The following is a 17108-nucleotide window of genomic DNA, read 5'->3' as shown; positions in this document are numbered from 1 at the left end:
TTTGTTACTTTTCACCACTGTTTACTTTCAACCACTCTCAATACTTTTCAAAGATGAGTCTGGTCCCAGTCTGTGGCAAAATAAATATGGCTGTGTGTGAGGAAAAAAGGGGGAAAAATGCCAAAGGACATGTGTCTGTCTGTTAAATAGCATAGTTTGTATTACAGTATGTGTATTTGATTGATCTGTCTCTCTCTGAACAGAACTGACAAGGTGCGGTACCAGTACAGTGCAGGTGGAGGTGCAGGTGCCGGTGAGGTGCTAGTACAGGTGCAGGTGGAGTGCAGGTGGAAGGTGCACCAAACGGAGGAGGAGAGAAGCCACAGAGCCGTACAGTACTCTACACGTCTCCTGCCATTATCGTGGGCACTGCGGCTGGTGAGTGTACAGTATAAAACCTGCTAACAGAGCGCTTTCAGTTTGAGAGAAAACTCAGCCTCAGTCACAATCATCATGTCCTCACAAAACCTCACAGTCAGTGCATGTTTTGTTTCTACATTTTTTTAACAATTTGTTTATTTTATCTTTTCCCACCTTGTCCAGAAAAATACTGCTCACATTGTCAATAATTGTATCTTCATCAAACTCTTTAGAAGGATTACCTGCATGGATGGACCTCACATTAGCAAAATATTCACCAAAACTCAATCAATATTTTTCTTTACAAAGTAGTGTGGATAAAGATATCACTCTATTTATTATGCTCCAAGTTGACTTAATGTTAAATAGCCCAACATGAGCCTTTTTAAAGAGGAACTAAACACCTAAACTGGTCACATCTACATTTCAAATAGAGCTACAAACTGGCCAGTATTTGGAGGACTAAAAAAGACAAAAGTGAGGGGAAAGGAGGGGCACGGTCTGGAGGTATGAGGAACAGTGGGATCAGTCAAACAGGTCTCTGCACTTCAAACTCCGCCCCCTACAGCTAGTGTTTGTTATCAGAAAGACCTGATCTGTAACCAGGGCAGTCTTTTGTGATGTCACCAACTACTTGAAATTGCAGAGACCACTGAAAGCAGCACAGAGTTAGACAGATTGCAATTGATAATGCTTTTAAAACACAACAGAAGCATTTTATTACTATCAATTAAATCAATATTGAAGTTCTTTTAACCTCTTGAGACCCGAGCTTTTGGCTGGTGTGCATTTTTTTAAATTTCTCCAAGGACAATGGGTCAATCTTCGAGTATGACAAAAAAAGACAACATTGGTTAAAAAATCTTTTTCTTCACCTTCTGACATGCCTGTTTTACACCTATAAACTTTTTAAATATAGTAAAAACTTTACTTAAGCAAATATACCACTTAAATGAACTATTTGCAACTGTAAATTCTAGTGTTGTAGTCTTTAGGCCAGCCTCGACATTACTTGTTTTATGGTGTCGGTCTTGTCTCGGACGGGCATATTTGGACTCGGTCTTGTCTCAGTCTTGATGATGCGTGGTCTTGGTCTTATCTCGGTTTCAGAATTTAAAAGCCTCGGCCTTTTCTCTGTCTCGACCCTCAGAGTTCTTGCTCTCGTCCTAGTCTTGGGACTCTGTGGTCTCAGACTGGTCTTGGTCTCGATTAGTGTGATCTTGACTATAACACTAGTAAACTCATGTAAATATTCCCAAGTTTATCTAACACCACTGCACAATCAATAACATTACATAGTCCTGATGTCCTCTAACGAGGACATGACATTTAGCAATGCTCTAGTCTGCTATGATTATTAAAATGGGTCAAATTTTAATGCCATATATGAAGACAGAGACATTATTGTACATAAATACATTGGTTTCATTCATAACATTTGGATGTAAACTTTGCCTTGCTGTTTTTTTCTGTTGGGAGCTTCTGTAGAAGATTTTTGTTGATATTCCCACCATTTTTCTTTCACTGAAATTGGTGTAATGTTGTGATATCACCACATGATGTTGCGGGCAGTGTCCCTCAGTGTGGCAGGTCAGAGTTTTTTTTAAAAAATTGAGTATCGTGGTGCTAAGAGACAAAAATGTGATGTCCTCGTATGAGGACGCAGGGTCTCAAGAGGTTAAGCACTTTCTGGAATAAAATCTATTGAAGGGAAATAAAAGATAAACCATATGCAGTTTCTGAAAGTTTTTATTTTGTATTTTTTCAGATAACGCTCCAACAGGGAATAAAGGTCTGTTTGTGCAACTTCAGCAATAAAAAGTGTGAAACTGTCTCATAGTAAATACTGATTGTGGTTTTCAGTATCACAAGAAGAAGGAGACTACACTCGCCCCCTGGTGGGAGTGATCGTGTGTGTGGCTGTCCTCGCCCTCCTCATGGTCGTGATGGGGGTCTGCTTCACCTGGGCCACCAGAAATAAAATCCCCCTATAAAGTTACAGTAACTGAAATATCTGTTTACTGTACATGTGGTCGAAGCTATTTCACAACTGCTACAGGGAGTATACGGGTCAATATTTACTAAGTATTGCAATGGTGTAGCCTATTTCATCTTCTGTAATCTTTTCAATTTAATCTGTAATTTAGTTAATTCTCTGTCATTTCTATTGTGAGTACTGAAAAATCATTTCTTATTGTTGAAATCATTTTGTGAAGGAGACAGTGTGCATGTAAAAGAGTTGCTGTTTGGATTTCTGCTCTGGCCTTTCTTAATGTGGCTCAAAAATAGTCAAATAAAACAAATAAAATCCTTAGCTGATTCCTAAAAATATGCGTGCAATATTATAGAGTTTTATATTTATATTATACAGTTTCTATGTTATGCAAAATTAACTCTTGTAAGCTTTAAGTCAAATTACAATGCTGTTACCTCATCCAAAACACACCTTGATTTTGTGTTTTGTGTCATTTACATGTTTGAGTAATCCTTTATTATTAGTCTGTCTGCATCTCGAAACCTCAAAATGTTTTTTTTTTTATTCCATCTTGTGATGTCATGTAGTGGTAGATTTCAAGTTAACATTTACCTTTTACTTTTTGTTTAGTAGAGCTGGGCAATTCCAGGGCTGAACTTACCCAAATGATTCTATTGAAGGTGTATGGAGTTTAAAAACACAGTGGAGACTTCCTGTATTACATGACATCACAAGGTGGAACAGAGAAGAACTCAGCCTAAATATGCAGAGTTTGTGTGGTAAACATGTGTGAAAGAAACAAAACACAACTCCAGATATGTTCGTGATCAGGAAACAACATAACATATGTAGATCAGAAAATAGTCTAACATGATTACAGAAAGAAAAATCACATAATACGAGTCCTATTCAGATGATCAGTGCATGCATAATTATAACACAACATTAAGATACATTAAACTCATGCTCAGTGCTCGTTACTGTCTGAGGAGGGGGGAGGGGGCATAGCCCAGTGAACAGCTATCCCAGTCAAAGCTCCATGGAGGGTCCCACTGATGGCACGGAGCTCCATCCCTGGATATCCTGGGTACATGTTAAAGCTGATGCCTGAGGGTGTCCCAGCGTAAAAGAAACGCCCCTTGTTGGTCACACAAACACCAGCCAGTTTAAATAGCGGCTGTACTTCCCTGAGATCTGGATAATGGCCTCATTGTTATCAGTGTCCAAATCTATCTCCAGGATTCTGCCATTGGGATATCCAATCCGATCTCCCAGATTTTACCAAAGCTGAACTGTATTCTGAAAAGAGACGAAGAAGATGACAGTTCAGACTCTGAAAAAATGTCATTCCCCAAATGTTTGCCGTTCATTGTTACACCTACAGTGCCCTGTGGAGCTCAACCAAAATTCAAATATTAACTATACTATTAACTCTAAAAATGATCATTTTAGTCCAAAAACATAAAAACTAAAATCAGAAATAAATAAAATAATTTAACCCCAAAACCTGGCAAAATTGCTTAGTAACTTAGAAGTTTATAAAGTTTCAGAAACACATTTTAAATACAATGTTATTTCTTGTACCATATTTTTTCAGACTATAAGTGGCACTTTTTTTTTCATGGTTTGGGTGGTCCTGTGACTTATACTCCCGTATGACTTACATGTTTAAAATTTCACACTGACAGCCACGGGAGGGCGCTCTAGGTTTGTGCCAGTTTGATACCAGTATCTGCTGCTCCTATTACTCTTGTATCACTGTCACTTGGCTCTACTGTGCATGTTGGCTGCAGAAGAAAGAGAAAGAGCTGCTGTCCTGTCTGGTATCACATCAGTCGATTGCACAATTACTGCTGTAACACTGACAATTTAAAATGTTAACAAACATGAAGACAACTGAAACCATCCTGTCGGGATTCAGAAAGACCGGAATAATTGTAACTGGAACTGATGTTTGAGTCTGACAACAGAAGAAGAGGAAGCGGCGCCCCGTTTACCTCCGGAGGTCGAAGAGTTTCTCATAAGTGACCCCGAGGATGAAGAATTCAATGGATTTAATGATTGGAGTGAGATGGAGAGTTTGGTAAACTCGTTCTGTTTTGTTGTTTATGTTATAGTTTATCAGAAGAACTGTTCATATGTGACGTTAACAGCCTGTTCCCTATTCTATAACTTGTCTTTCAAGATGAAATGTCAGTTTCTGGTTTCTGATTTTATAAAATAAATTTCCCCCAAAAAGTGCGACTTATAGCCAAGCACGATTAATATGTTTTTTTTCTTCTTCATTGCGCATTTTTTAACTGGTGTGACTTATACTCCGGAGTAATTTATAGTCCAAAATCATAGTCATTAGTTGCCTCATAGCTGATTAGCCCTGAGCGCTTCAAATATAATAATAATTAATATAATATAATAATAATAATTAATAATATATATATTATTATTATTATTATTATTATTATTATTATTATTATTCAAACATGCATAGGCTAGGGACTGATGTGATGAGAGCACCAGTGAAACACAGAAAACAAAGAGAATACTGACCCGTTTATATATGCCCCATTGTTGTCCCAAATCCGGATGGAGGTGAGGCGCTGATCTGGTTCTCCATCAAGAGTGAAGTGGATGCCTGAATTTGACCCTGCATAGTCACTGTAGGAGAAAGTGGGATCACTGAAACACAGCAAAACAGTGTTAGTATTTCAAACGGTTTATTAAAGCCTTCCCTGACATCAAACTGCTCCTGCTGCCTGTGAACTTCAATGATGTGTTTAGTCACTGAGAGTTGACCACCTATTCATTATGATTCTTTTTGAAAAAGCACCCATTCATTCTAGTCTGTCCTAACCACTTACGTTTTAGAAAAAAAAAAATTAAATAAAATGTTACCAGCAGCTGAAGCCAGCAGAGCAGAGCCCGCGAGCAAGGCGACAAGAATAAGGAATGCATCCTGGAAATAAGAATTTAAGAATAAAATTAAGAATTAATAATGCATTAATAATAAGAAGAAATAAGAAAATTCAATATACATTTAAAAAAGTAAAAATAAATAACTAAATACAAATTATATTAAAAATACCTTTTGCTGTTGTTTTGGTGCTGAGTTACTTCATTCAACCACTGCACTAATCTGTTGTCCTGTGCTCCTCTCTTTTTAAATAATCTCATTAATAGTTATACAACAAACTTTCAGAGGTGTTTTCATCGGCGTAATTCACGCTGATGGAAGCAATGTAACCAACCTGATTATACCTGTCAGTAACTGGCAATACTGCAGCTTTCAGTAAGAGATATGAAATATTTACAAGTAACAATACATTAGACTGACTGGCATTGTGTGCCCTGTCTACGGCCCATAGCTGAAAAAAGATGAACCCATAACACAAACGAGTGGAAAGATGAATGCCTAAAGAAGCAGAAATCTAAAGACTGGGTGGCAGTTAATAAAACCCCAACTTATTATTATTATTATTTTTATTATTAAAAGTATTTCAGTTTCATCAAACCTATAGAAAAATACAATCTTTACAATATTCTACTTTCATTTATTGCCAGCCAGCATGTTCAAAAAGACTAAAGAGCTTTTTGCAAACACAAAACCCAGTAGCATGTATTAAAAACTGTTTGTGTTATATTTCTGTGTTGAAGTTTGAGTCCACGAGGTGTATGCCACAGCCAACCTCAAAAAAAGGAATTAAAGCATTTGTTTAATGTCAGTTGAACTGATGAAGCAGAAGTCTGTTTGCCTACTATCCAAAATACACACTTCTCAAATAGTTTATGTGAGTGACCACCAATGAATGTCCCCGAGTTCAGAAGAACGTGATTGACAGATGGATTAGCCAATCAGGGACACGCATGGTCCGGCCATATCAAAACAAATATGGCTGCTTACAGAAAGGGAAAAAAATCACAGGGGATTGAAAAACGTGGAGTTCTGCAGGATCCATGAGCAAAGCATTTAACTGTTATACCAGCAATGAGTAAACAAATGAACTACTCATAGGGGGGAGTAGCTTCAACTGAAACAGAAATAACTAATTCTTTAAACATCCATGGACAGCCAAAGGGTTGTATAAAACTCTTTTCAGTGGGTGGGACCTTGGTACGAGCGAAGTGAACAGCTCGATTTTAATTGAAGAGGCACCTGAAAGGCACCTTTGTTACACATGCATCACTGAAAATAAACTTCATGGCCAGAGAAAGCACAACCTAAACAAAGCGGTCGATATGGATGTAGCAAAGCATACATTGTTCCCAAGATTAGGATTTAAGCTGAAACAAACAAATGTTTGGTGAAGTTTATTAAGCGGAAAGATGTTATTGCAACAAATAGCAAGATGGTTAAATAAACAATCCCGTCTCTGTCGACAACAATCCTAATCTGCGAGGTCAGACGGTTTCACGAAGTGAACGGCTGATGAATAGGTTAGATGGCTGGTGACAAGACTGATAAATAAACACATTTTATCTGTGCTTTTCTCCTTTAGGCACTCAACGCTTTATATCAGGAAACACTAATGCATTCACAGATGGGTTTAGTGTCTTGCCAGTTAAAACAACAGAATTTATCACTGGGAGCTGAACTGCACGCCAACGAGCGTCAACCAGCCGAACTACTGCGGCCCTGTGTATAAAAAATACAACAAGCTTTCGTTCTAGACTTGGTGGCCATCACACCAGCAGAGTAACACCACCCATCATCCTACCTGCCATACATCTCCCTTCAACCCAGCTTCCCGTGCTTCTGGCCCTCATCAGAATCCCCACAACTTTATCCGAAATGGCGAACATATCGCTCAAACAATCCCCGAAATCACTCGCGTTCTCCCGTCTGTCAGGGTCCGCCATCGTCCGAATGATCACATATCGTCGATCTCCCTGTGGATATGCTTCTCGCGCGTTTGGCCCGTTCGCGTCCTGCTCCCTCTTTGGGTCTCCGTAGCCCTCCTGTCCCTTTGCAGGCGCGTAGACATGGAGTAGTCGTAGTCAAAGTATTCGCTGAAAGGTTGAGTTTTTGTTGACCGTGTGCTCCGAGGCCCAGTTCTGCCATCGCTTTCAGGCGCCCACCGCGCTGTAGCTTTCGGAGAGCGCTGATCTTCTGGGCGTCTTCAGACTCCTTTTTCAGTCTAAGAAAGAGAAAATAGTTAAATGTTATGTTCTTAAGGTACTTCATTATACAAAAGGGATCTTTAGCTTTAAGTCATTAGAATGCTGTTACCTCATCAAAAACACACCTGAGTTGTGTTTTGTTTCATTCACACATGTTGAGAAACCTGCATTACAGTCTACATCCCAAAGCTCAAAATGCCTGTTCACCTTTGATGTATGTAGTGGTAGTTTTCAGTTAGCAGTTAACCTTTTACTTTTAGGCTGTTTACACGAGAATACTTGCAGTAAAAAGGACAAAGTATTTATCTCAAGTGCTTTCCTAGACGGTGACATCATTTTGGGCTTAAAAATCAAAAATCTGATTCCCCCTCCAGAGTGGAAAAGTTGAAATGCTCACCGTAGAGTTTCGTCTACCTGCCAAGACGCAAACTCTGGTCAGATCTGCTCACGTTCACGATCTACTATACGCATTTACGTCATATACATCATCACTAGTGTCCACTAGCTGCCTGGCATGCATCCAATCGACGCACTCGATTTCCTCCCGTAAATGCTCGTCTAACGCGGATAAAAAATGAAGACGTGACGCCAACTTTCATCTTCTGTTCAGAGCCATCATCATATAAACGTCCTTAGTTCAAAGAGTTGGAATTCCAGGACTGAAATCATCCAAACTATTCTATGTATCATGGCTTCTGTATTATCCATGACATCACAACGTGGAACATTTTACTGTTTGAGAAAAGAACCCAGCCTAAATAAACAGGACTTGTGAATTAAGTAAAACACAACTCCAGGTATGTTTTGATGAGGAAACATTATAACATTGATCAAAAACAGCGTAATATGACATGTAATAATTAAGGAGCGCTGTTGGTTTTATGTAATTGCTTTGAAAGGAATGTCCCCTTGAGCATTAGGTCAAATGTGACTTGTAACGTGACCTGCTTTTCTCGATAGGTATAAGTAATCATGTATCATTTTTTATAAGTACTAGACCCAAAACCCACTGTATTTTAACAATATAAATTTTATAAATTTTTACCACCCCATCTGTATTAAATATAACAGGCCCAAAGATTGTTGTGATGTCATCTGAAACCCAGCAATACAAAGGAATAATGATAATACACATTTTCTATCACACAGGTGTCAAACATAAGGCCGGGGGCCGGATCCGGCCCTCCAAGACTTTAATGTGGCCCTCTGCTGATTTTCTACTAAAATATTTTAATTATATTTTCTTTTAAAATGTTGTTAATTTTCTGTGGTGTTTATCACAGCAGCGTCTCCAGCGTCTCTGTACGTGGCCCCTCCACCAGAGCAGCACAAATGAAGACTTGTCTCTTTCCAAATGCTCTTAAAGGACGATCGTTTTGAACTGTTGACGTGACATCCTCCTCAGAAAAATGTACAACATGAGAAAAGTGGAGCCAAGTGCAGGATTTTACAACAAAAAAAATTGACTTATTCCTATTTACATACAATTTAATGTTAAAACACTGTGTTGAAATTACATTTTTCTTAAAGTTTCAGGTTGTTCATAATATAAATATTTTGTAAAGAAAGAGTCATCAATTAAAAAAGATTTACTTTACTTTACTGCATTGTCTTTAAAAGACCTAAGAAGTTAAAGTATATAGAAGAATAATGAACTATTGGTAAAAAAGATTGTGTAATAGATTTGTGTTTTCTGCACAAATATTTGAACTTTTGTTATTTTGTAGGCTTGTACTCCTCTACTCTTTGTTCAAATAACATCTATCGAAAGGTTGGTATCTCAACTCATTGTCATTTTATATGAACTTAAATATGAAAAAAAAAATTGTTCATTTCCGTGGTGTACCATTTTTAGATAGAAAATGACTAAAACTTCACAGGGTTGGTACATGATAGTAAGGGACTATTTGGTAATTTTTTTCAATTTTTTTGTAGATCGAAGTGCTTGGGCCATGTGTTGAAATAACATGGAATGACCCAGAGGCAAAATATGTGACAGTATAATTAATTGTATTTAATTAATGGTCTACTAAAATGATATTTGAGTAGCCTTATATTCTATCTTACAAACCTAATGAATTCTTCTTGATCAGAGAATCCAGGAAACACCATTTACTGTAAGATAATACTGTGGCTGTCAACACATACACCTATAAATGAAAATGAAAAATGTAACCCTGTCAATCCCCTGTCTTTTTGCATTGTGCTGAATATTTTCTTTGGCAGCACACAGTTTAAAATTATGCTGACATGTTGCTTACCGGAAAATCAAAACTGGAGTTGCTTTCATTATTTGATTGATAATACTTGATAGTTTATTAGGTAACAAGATAGTTTTTTGTTTTTTTTAGCTACTAACTTAACCGTAAGAACATGTTTTATGTGCTGCACATTAAAAATTATAAAAATGTGCAGCCATTACACTTAAAAACAAAAAAAATTCAAGGAGATATTTTTAATCTACAGTTATTATGCAACATATATTTAAAGGCACACTATGTAACTTTTTGGTTCTGGGTCCATCGCCTGCTTGTTTCTATGGATATGTCATAGCTCTGCCTGGAATGTTCCACACTATGACATTAAACATATCTATCATATAATTTAAAAATTACAGGTGGTTTTAAAGCTCAAAAATATTCAGAATATCTATCCTACATCTTGGTCTGGTTTGGTCTTGGTGAAGATTGAAAGGTTTAATGCCATACTGTGAAACATTCTAGACAAAGCAGTAACATTCACAGAGAAAAACTGACAAGCCCTCCATGTGAAAAGTTGCACAATGCACCTTTAAAGCATCTTTATTCTTCTGCATTCACGGAACCAATGACACATCCACTCCCACTGCTATTCACTTCATTATTTTCCCTGAAGAATGTAAAACGTATCCATATATGATTCAACAGCATTGCGAAACTATAACTGGCAGTGTGGCACAAAGACGAGGGGGAAGAAGTTTTGAACTAGAAGAAGAAGTTAACTGTCCTTTTTCTGTTATTGAGTTGTTTTATATTGGTATAGTGTTTTAAGATGAATAAAAGGTGAAATAATATATGTGTGTTATAGATCTAGAACAGGGGTGTCAAACTCATTTTAGTCCGGGGGCCGTATCCAACCTACTGTGATCCCCAAGGGGCCGGATCAGAAAACTCATGTCATATAAACCCCAAAAATAACAATAAGTTCAAATATTTGTGCAGAGAAACACAAATCTATTACACAAATCTTTTTTAAGCCAATGATGTTCATTATGTCTTCTTATATATACTTTAACTTCTTAGGTTCTTTTTAAAGACAATGCAGTAAAGTAAAGTAAATCTTTTTTAATTGATGAACTCTTTCTTTTACAAAATATTATAATATTATGAACAACCTGAAACTTTAAGAAAAATGTAATTTCAACACAGTGTTTTAACATTAAATTGTATGTAAATAGGAATAAGTCAATTTTTTTTGTTGTAAAATCCTGCACTTGGCTCCACTTTTCTCATGTTGTACATTTTTCTGAGGAGGATGTCACGGTCAACAGTCAAAACGATCGTCCTTTAAGAGCATTTGGAAAGAGACAAGTCTTCATTTGTGCTGCTCTGGTGGGAGGGGCCACGTACAGAGACGCTGGAGACGCTGCTGTGATAAACACCACAGAAAATTACAACACATTTTAAAAGAAAATATAATTAAAATATTTTAGTAGAAAATCAGCAGAGGGCCACATTAAAGGTCTTGGAGGGCCGGATCCGGCCCCCGGGCCTTATGTTTGACACCTGTGTGATAGAAAATGTGTATTATCATTATTCCTTTGTATTGCTGGGTTTCAGATGACATCACAACAATCTTTGGGCCTGTTATATTTAATACAGATGGGGGTTGGTAAAATTTATATTGTTAAAATTTATATTGTTAAAATACAGTGGGTTTTTGGGTCTAGTCACTTATAAAAAATGATACATGATTACTTATACCTATCGAGAAAAGCAGGTCACGTTACAAGTCACATTTGACCTAATGCTCAAGGGACATTCCTTTCAAAGCAATTACATAAAACCACACAGCGCTCCTTAATTATTACATGTCATATTACGCTGTTTTATGATCAATGTTATAAGGTTTCCTCATCAAAAACATACCTGGAGTTGTGTTTTACTTAATTCACAAGTCCTGTTTATTTAGGCTGGGTTCTTTTCTCAAACAGTAAAAACTGTTCCACGTTGTGATGTCATGGGATAATACAGGAAGCCATGATACACTAGAATAGTTTGGATGATTTCAGTCCTGGAATTTCCAAACTCTGTTGAACTAAGGCTACGTTTATATGATGATGGCTCTGAACAGAAGACGCAAAAGTGGCGTCACGTCTTCATTTTTTATTCCGCGTTCAGACGAGCATTTACGGGAGGAAATCTGAGTGCGTCGATTGGGCATGCATGCCAGGCAGCTAGGTGGTGACACTAGGTGATGATGTATATGACGTAAATGCGTATAGTAGATCGTGAACGTGAGCAGATCTGACCAGAGTTTTGCGTCTTGGGCAGTGTAGACGGAAACTCTACGGTGGAGCATATTCAACTTTTCCACTCTGGAGGGTGGAATCAGATTTTTGCATTTTTAAGCCCCAAAAATGATGTCACCGTCTAAGCGAAAGGCACTTCAGATAAAATACTTTGTCCTTTTTACCTGCAAGTATTCTCGTGTAAACAGGCCCTAAAAGTAAAAGGTTAACTGCTAACTTGAAAACTACCACTACATGACATCACAAGGTGGAACAGAGCATTTTGAGCTTTGGAGATGTAGACTGTAATGCAGGATTTCTCAAACATGTGTGAATGAAACAAAACACAACTCCAGGTGTGTTTTTGATGAGGTAACAGCATTCTAACACGACTTAAAGCTCACAAGAATCCCTTTTGTATAATGAAGTACCTTTAAGAACACAAACATTTAACTATTTTCTCTTTCTTAGACTGAAAAAGGAGTCTGAAGACGCCCAGAAGATCAGCGCTCTCTCGAAAAGCTACAGCGCGGTGGGCAGCCTGAAGAGCCGATGGCAGAACTGGGCCTCGGAGCACACGGTCAACCAAAAACTCAACCCTTTCAGCGAATACTTTGACTACGACTACTCCATGTCTACGCGCCTGCAGAAGGGACAGGAGGGCTACGGGAGACCCAAAGAGGGGAGCAAGACTGCCGAACGGGCCAAACGCGCCGAGAAGCATATCCACAGGGAGATCGACGATATGTGTTTGATCATTCGGACGATGGCGGACCCTGATCCAGACGGGAGAACGCGAGTGACTTTCGGGGAGTTGTTTGAGCGATATGTTCGCATTTCGGATAAAGTTGTGGGGATTCTGATGAGGGCCAGGAAGCACGGGAAGCTGGAGTTTGAAGGGGAGATGTTATGGCAGGGTAGAGATGATGGGGTGGTGATTACTCTGCTGGTGTGATGGCCACCAAGTCTAGAACGAAAGCTTGTTGTATTTTTTTATACACAGGGCGGCAGTAGTTCGGCTGGTTGAGCGCTCGTTGGCGGTGCAGTTCCAGCTCCCAGTGATAAATTCTGTTGTTGTAACTGGGCAAGACACTAAACCCATCTGTGAATGCATTAGTGTTTCCTTGATATAAAGCGCTTTGAGTGCCTAAAGGAGGAAAAGCACATATAAAAATGTGTTTATTTATCAGTCTGGTCACCATGCCATCTAACCTGATTCATCAGCCGGTTTCACTTCGTGGAAACCGTCTGACCTCGCAGCATTAGGATTAGTTTGTTCGACAGAAGACGTGGATTGTTTTTTATTTAACCAATCATTGCTATTTGGTTGCAATAACATCTTTCCGCTTAATAAAATTCACCAAACATTTGCTTTGTTCCAGCTTTAAATCCTCAATCTTGGGAACACAAAATGTATGGCTTTGTCTACATCCATCTCGACCGCTTTGTTTAGTGTTGTGCTGTTCTCTGTGCCATGAAAGTTTATTTTCAGTGATGCATGTGTAACAAAGGTGCCTTTCAGGTGCCTCTTCAATTAAAATCGAGCTGTTCACTTCGCTCGTACCAAGGTCCCAACCACTGAAAAGAGTTTTATACAACCCTTTGGCTGTCCATGGATGTTTAAAGAATTAGTTATTTCTGTTTCAGTTGAAGCTACTCCCCCCTATGAGTAGTTCATTTGTTTACTCATTGCTGGTATAACAGTTAAATGCTTTGCTCATGGATCCTGCAGAACTCCACGTTTTTCAATCCCCTGTGATTTTTTTCCCTTTCTGTAAGCAGCCATATTTGTTTTGATATGGCCGGACCATGCTAATCCATCTGTCAATCACGTCCTTCTGAACTCGGGGACATTCATTGGTGGTCACTCACATAAACTATTTGAGAAGTGTGTATTTTGGATAGTAGGCAAACAGACTTCTGCTTCGTCAGTTCAACTGACATTAAACAAATGCTTTAATTCCTTTTTTTGAGGTTGGCTGTGGCATACACCTCATGGACTCAAACTTCAACACAGAAATATAACACAAACAGTTTTTAATACATGCTACTGGGTTTTGTGTTTGCAAAAAGCTCTTTAGTCTTTTGAACATGCTGGCTGGCAATAAATGAAAGTAGAATATTGTAAAGATTGTATTTTTCTATAGGTTTGATGAAACTGAAATACTTTTAATAATAAAAATAATAATAATAATAAGTTGGGGTTTTATTAACTGCCACCCAGTCTTTAGATTTCTGCTTCTTTAGGCATTCATCTTTCCACTCCTTTGTGTTATGGGTTCATCTTTTTTCAGCTATGGGCCGTAGACAGGGCACACAATGCCAGTCAGTCTAATGTATTGTTAACTGTGTGAAATATTTCATATCTCTTACTGAAAGCTGCAGTATTGCCAGTTACTGGACAGGTGATAATCAGGTTTGGTTACATTGCTTCCATCAGCGTGAATTACGCCGATGGAAAACACCTCTGAAAGTTTGTTGTATAACTATTAATGAGATTATTTAAAAAGAGAGGAGCACAGGACAACAGATTAGTGCAGTGGTTGAATGAAGTAACTCAGCACCAAAACAACAGCAAAAGGTATTGTTTAATATAATTTGTATTTTAGTTATTTATTTTTACTTTTTAAATGTATATTGAATTTTCTTATTTCTTCTTATTATTAATGCATTATTAATTCTTAATTTTATTCTTAAATTCTTATTTCCAGGATGCATTCCTTTATTCTTGTCGCCTTGCTCGCGGGCTCTGCTCTGCTGGCTTCAGCTGCTGGTAACATTTTTATTTAATTTTGTTTTTTTCTAAAACGTAAGTGGTTAGGACAGACTAGAATGAATGGGTGCTTTTCAAAAAGAATTCATAATGAATAGTGGTCAACTCTCAGTGACCTAAACACATCATTGAAGTTCACAGGCAGCAGGAGCCAGTTTGATGTCAGGGAAGGCTTTAATAAACCGTTTGAAATACTAACACTGTTTTGCTGTGTTTCAGTGATCCCACCTTTCTCCTACAGTGACTATGCAGGGTCAAATTCAGGCATCCACTTCACTCTTGATGGAGAACCAGATCAGCGCCTCACCTCCATCCGGATTTGGGACAACAATGGGGCATATATAAACGGGTCAGTATTCTCTTTGTTTTCTGTGTTTCACTGGTGCTCTCATCACATCAGTCCCTAGCCTATGCATGTTTGAATAATAATAATAATAATAATAATAATAATAATAATAATTATTATTATTATTATTATTATTATTATTATTATTATTATTATTATTATTATTATTTGAAAGCTTGCTCAGGGCTAAATCAGCTATGAGGCAACTAACTTTTTTGGACTATAAATTACTCCGGAGTATAAGTCACACCAGTTAAAAAATGCGCAATGAAGAAGAAAAAAACATATTAATCGTGCTTGGCTATAAGTCGCACTTTTTGGGGGAAATTTATTTTATAAAATCAGAAACCAGAAACTGACATTTCATCTTGAAAGACAAGTTATAGAATAGGGAACAACAGGCTGTTAACGTCACATATGAACAGTTCTTCTGATAACTATAACATAAACAACAAAACAGAACGAGTTTACCAAACTCTCCATCTCACTCCAAATCATTAAATCCATTGAATTCTTCATCCTCGGGGTCACTTATGAGAAACTCTTCGACCTCCGGAGGTAAACGGAGAGCCGCTTCCTCTTCTTCTATTGTCAGACTCAACATCAGTTCCAGTTACAATTATTCCGGTCTTTCTGAATCCCGACAGGATGGTTTCAGTTGTCTTCATGTTTGTTTAACATTTTAAATTGTCAGTGTTACAGCAGTAATTGTGCAATCGACTGATGTGATACCAGACAGGACAGCAGCTCTTTCTCTTTCTTCTGCAGCCAACATGCACAGTAGAGCCAAGTGACAGTGATACAAGAGTAATAGGAGCAGCAGATACTGGTATCAAACTGGCACAAACCTAGAGCGCCCTCCCGTGGCTGTCAGTGTGAAAATTTTAACATGTAAGTCATACGGGAGTATAAGTCACAGGACCACCCAAACCATGAAAAAAAAAGTGCCACTTATAGTCTGAAAAATATGGTACAAGAAATAACATTGTATTTAAAATGTGTTTCTGAAACTTTATAAACTTCTAAGTTACTAAGCAATTTTGCCAGGTTTTGGGGTTAAATTTATTTATTTATTTCTGATTTTAGTTTTTATGTCTTTGGACTAAAATGATCATTTTAGAGTTAATAGTATAGTTAATATTTGAATTTGTGGTTGAGCTCCACAGGGCACTGTAGGTGTAACAATGAACGGCAAACATTTGGGAATGACATTTTTTCAGAGTCTGAACTGTCATCTTCTTCGTCTCTTTTCAGAATACAGTTCAGCTTTGGTAAAATCTGGGGAGATCGGATTGGATATCCCAATGGCAGAATCCTGGAGATAGATTTGGACACTGATAACAATGAGGCCATTATCCAGATCTCAGGGAAGTACAGCCGCTATTTAAACTGGCTGGTGTTTGTGACCAACAAGGGGCGTTTCTTTTACGCTGGGACACCCTCAGGCATCAGCTTTAACATGTACCCAGGATATCCAGGGATGGAGCTCCGTGCCATCAGTGGGACCCTCCATGGAGCTTTGACTGGGATAGCTGTTCACTGGGCTATGCCCCCTCCCCCCTCCTCAGACAGTAACGAGCACTGAGCATGAGTTTAATGTATCTTAATGTTGTGTTATAATTATGCATGCACTGATCATCTGAATAGGACTCGTATTATGTGATTTTTCTTTCTGTAATCATGTTAGACTATTTTCTGATCTACATATGTTATGTTGTTTCCTGATCACGAACATATCTGGAGTTGTGTTTTTGTTTCTTTCACACATGTTTACCACACAAACTCTGCATATTTAGGCTGAGTTCTTCTCTGTTCCACCTTGTGATGTCATGTAATACAGGAAGTCTCCACTGTGTTTTTAAACTCCATACACCTTCAATAGAATCATTTGGGTAAGTTCAGCCCTGGAATTGCCCAGCTCTACTAAACAAAAAGTAAAAGGTAAATGTTAACTTGAAATCTACCACTACATGACATCACAAGATGGAATAAAAAAAAAACATTTTGAGGTTTCGAGATGCAGACAGACTAATAATAAAGGATTACTCAA

At 38.0% G+C, this 17108-nt stretch overlaps 2 protein-coding genes across 2 annotated transcripts in view; both read left to right on the top strand.

Annotated features, from left to right (window-relative positions):
• Positions 1-12894, top strand: part of abrab (actin binding Rho activating protein b) — a 37807-nt gene extending 24913 nt beyond the window's left edge. The window contains exon 3 of the mRNA XM_055157609.1: positions 12411-12894. Coding sequence (XP_055013584.1) covers positions 12411-12894 — 484 coding nt within the window. The remainder of the gene's footprint in view (positions 1-12410) is intronic.
• A 1551-nt stretch (positions 12895-14445) lies between these two features.
• LOC110173338 (zymogen granule membrane protein 16) lies at positions 14446-16801 on the top strand. Its single transcript, XM_020939341.2, has 4 exons — positions 14446-14520; positions 14651-14712; positions 14932-15061; positions 16313-16801. The coding sequence occupies exons 2-4, from the start codon at positions 14652-14654 to the stop codon at positions 16641-16643; spliced, it is 522 nt and encodes a 173-aa protein (XP_020795000.2). The 5' UTR covers positions 14446-14520; position 14651; the 3' UTR covers positions 16644-16801.
• The last annotated feature ends 307 nt before the right edge of the window (positions 16802-17108 follow it).

The sequence above is a fragment of the Boleophthalmus pectinirostris genome, unplaced genomic scaffold (assembly GCF_026225935.1).
Source record: "Boleophthalmus pectinirostris isolate CB_2022bp ecotype Guang Dong unplaced genomic scaffold, ASM2622593v1 HiC_scaffold_21, whole genome shotgun sequence".
Lineage (NCBI taxonomy): Eukaryota > Metazoa > Chordata > Actinopteri > Gobiiformes > Gobiidae > Boleophthalmus > Boleophthalmus pectinirostris.
This window is presented reverse-complemented; position numbering and strand designations above follow the sequence as displayed.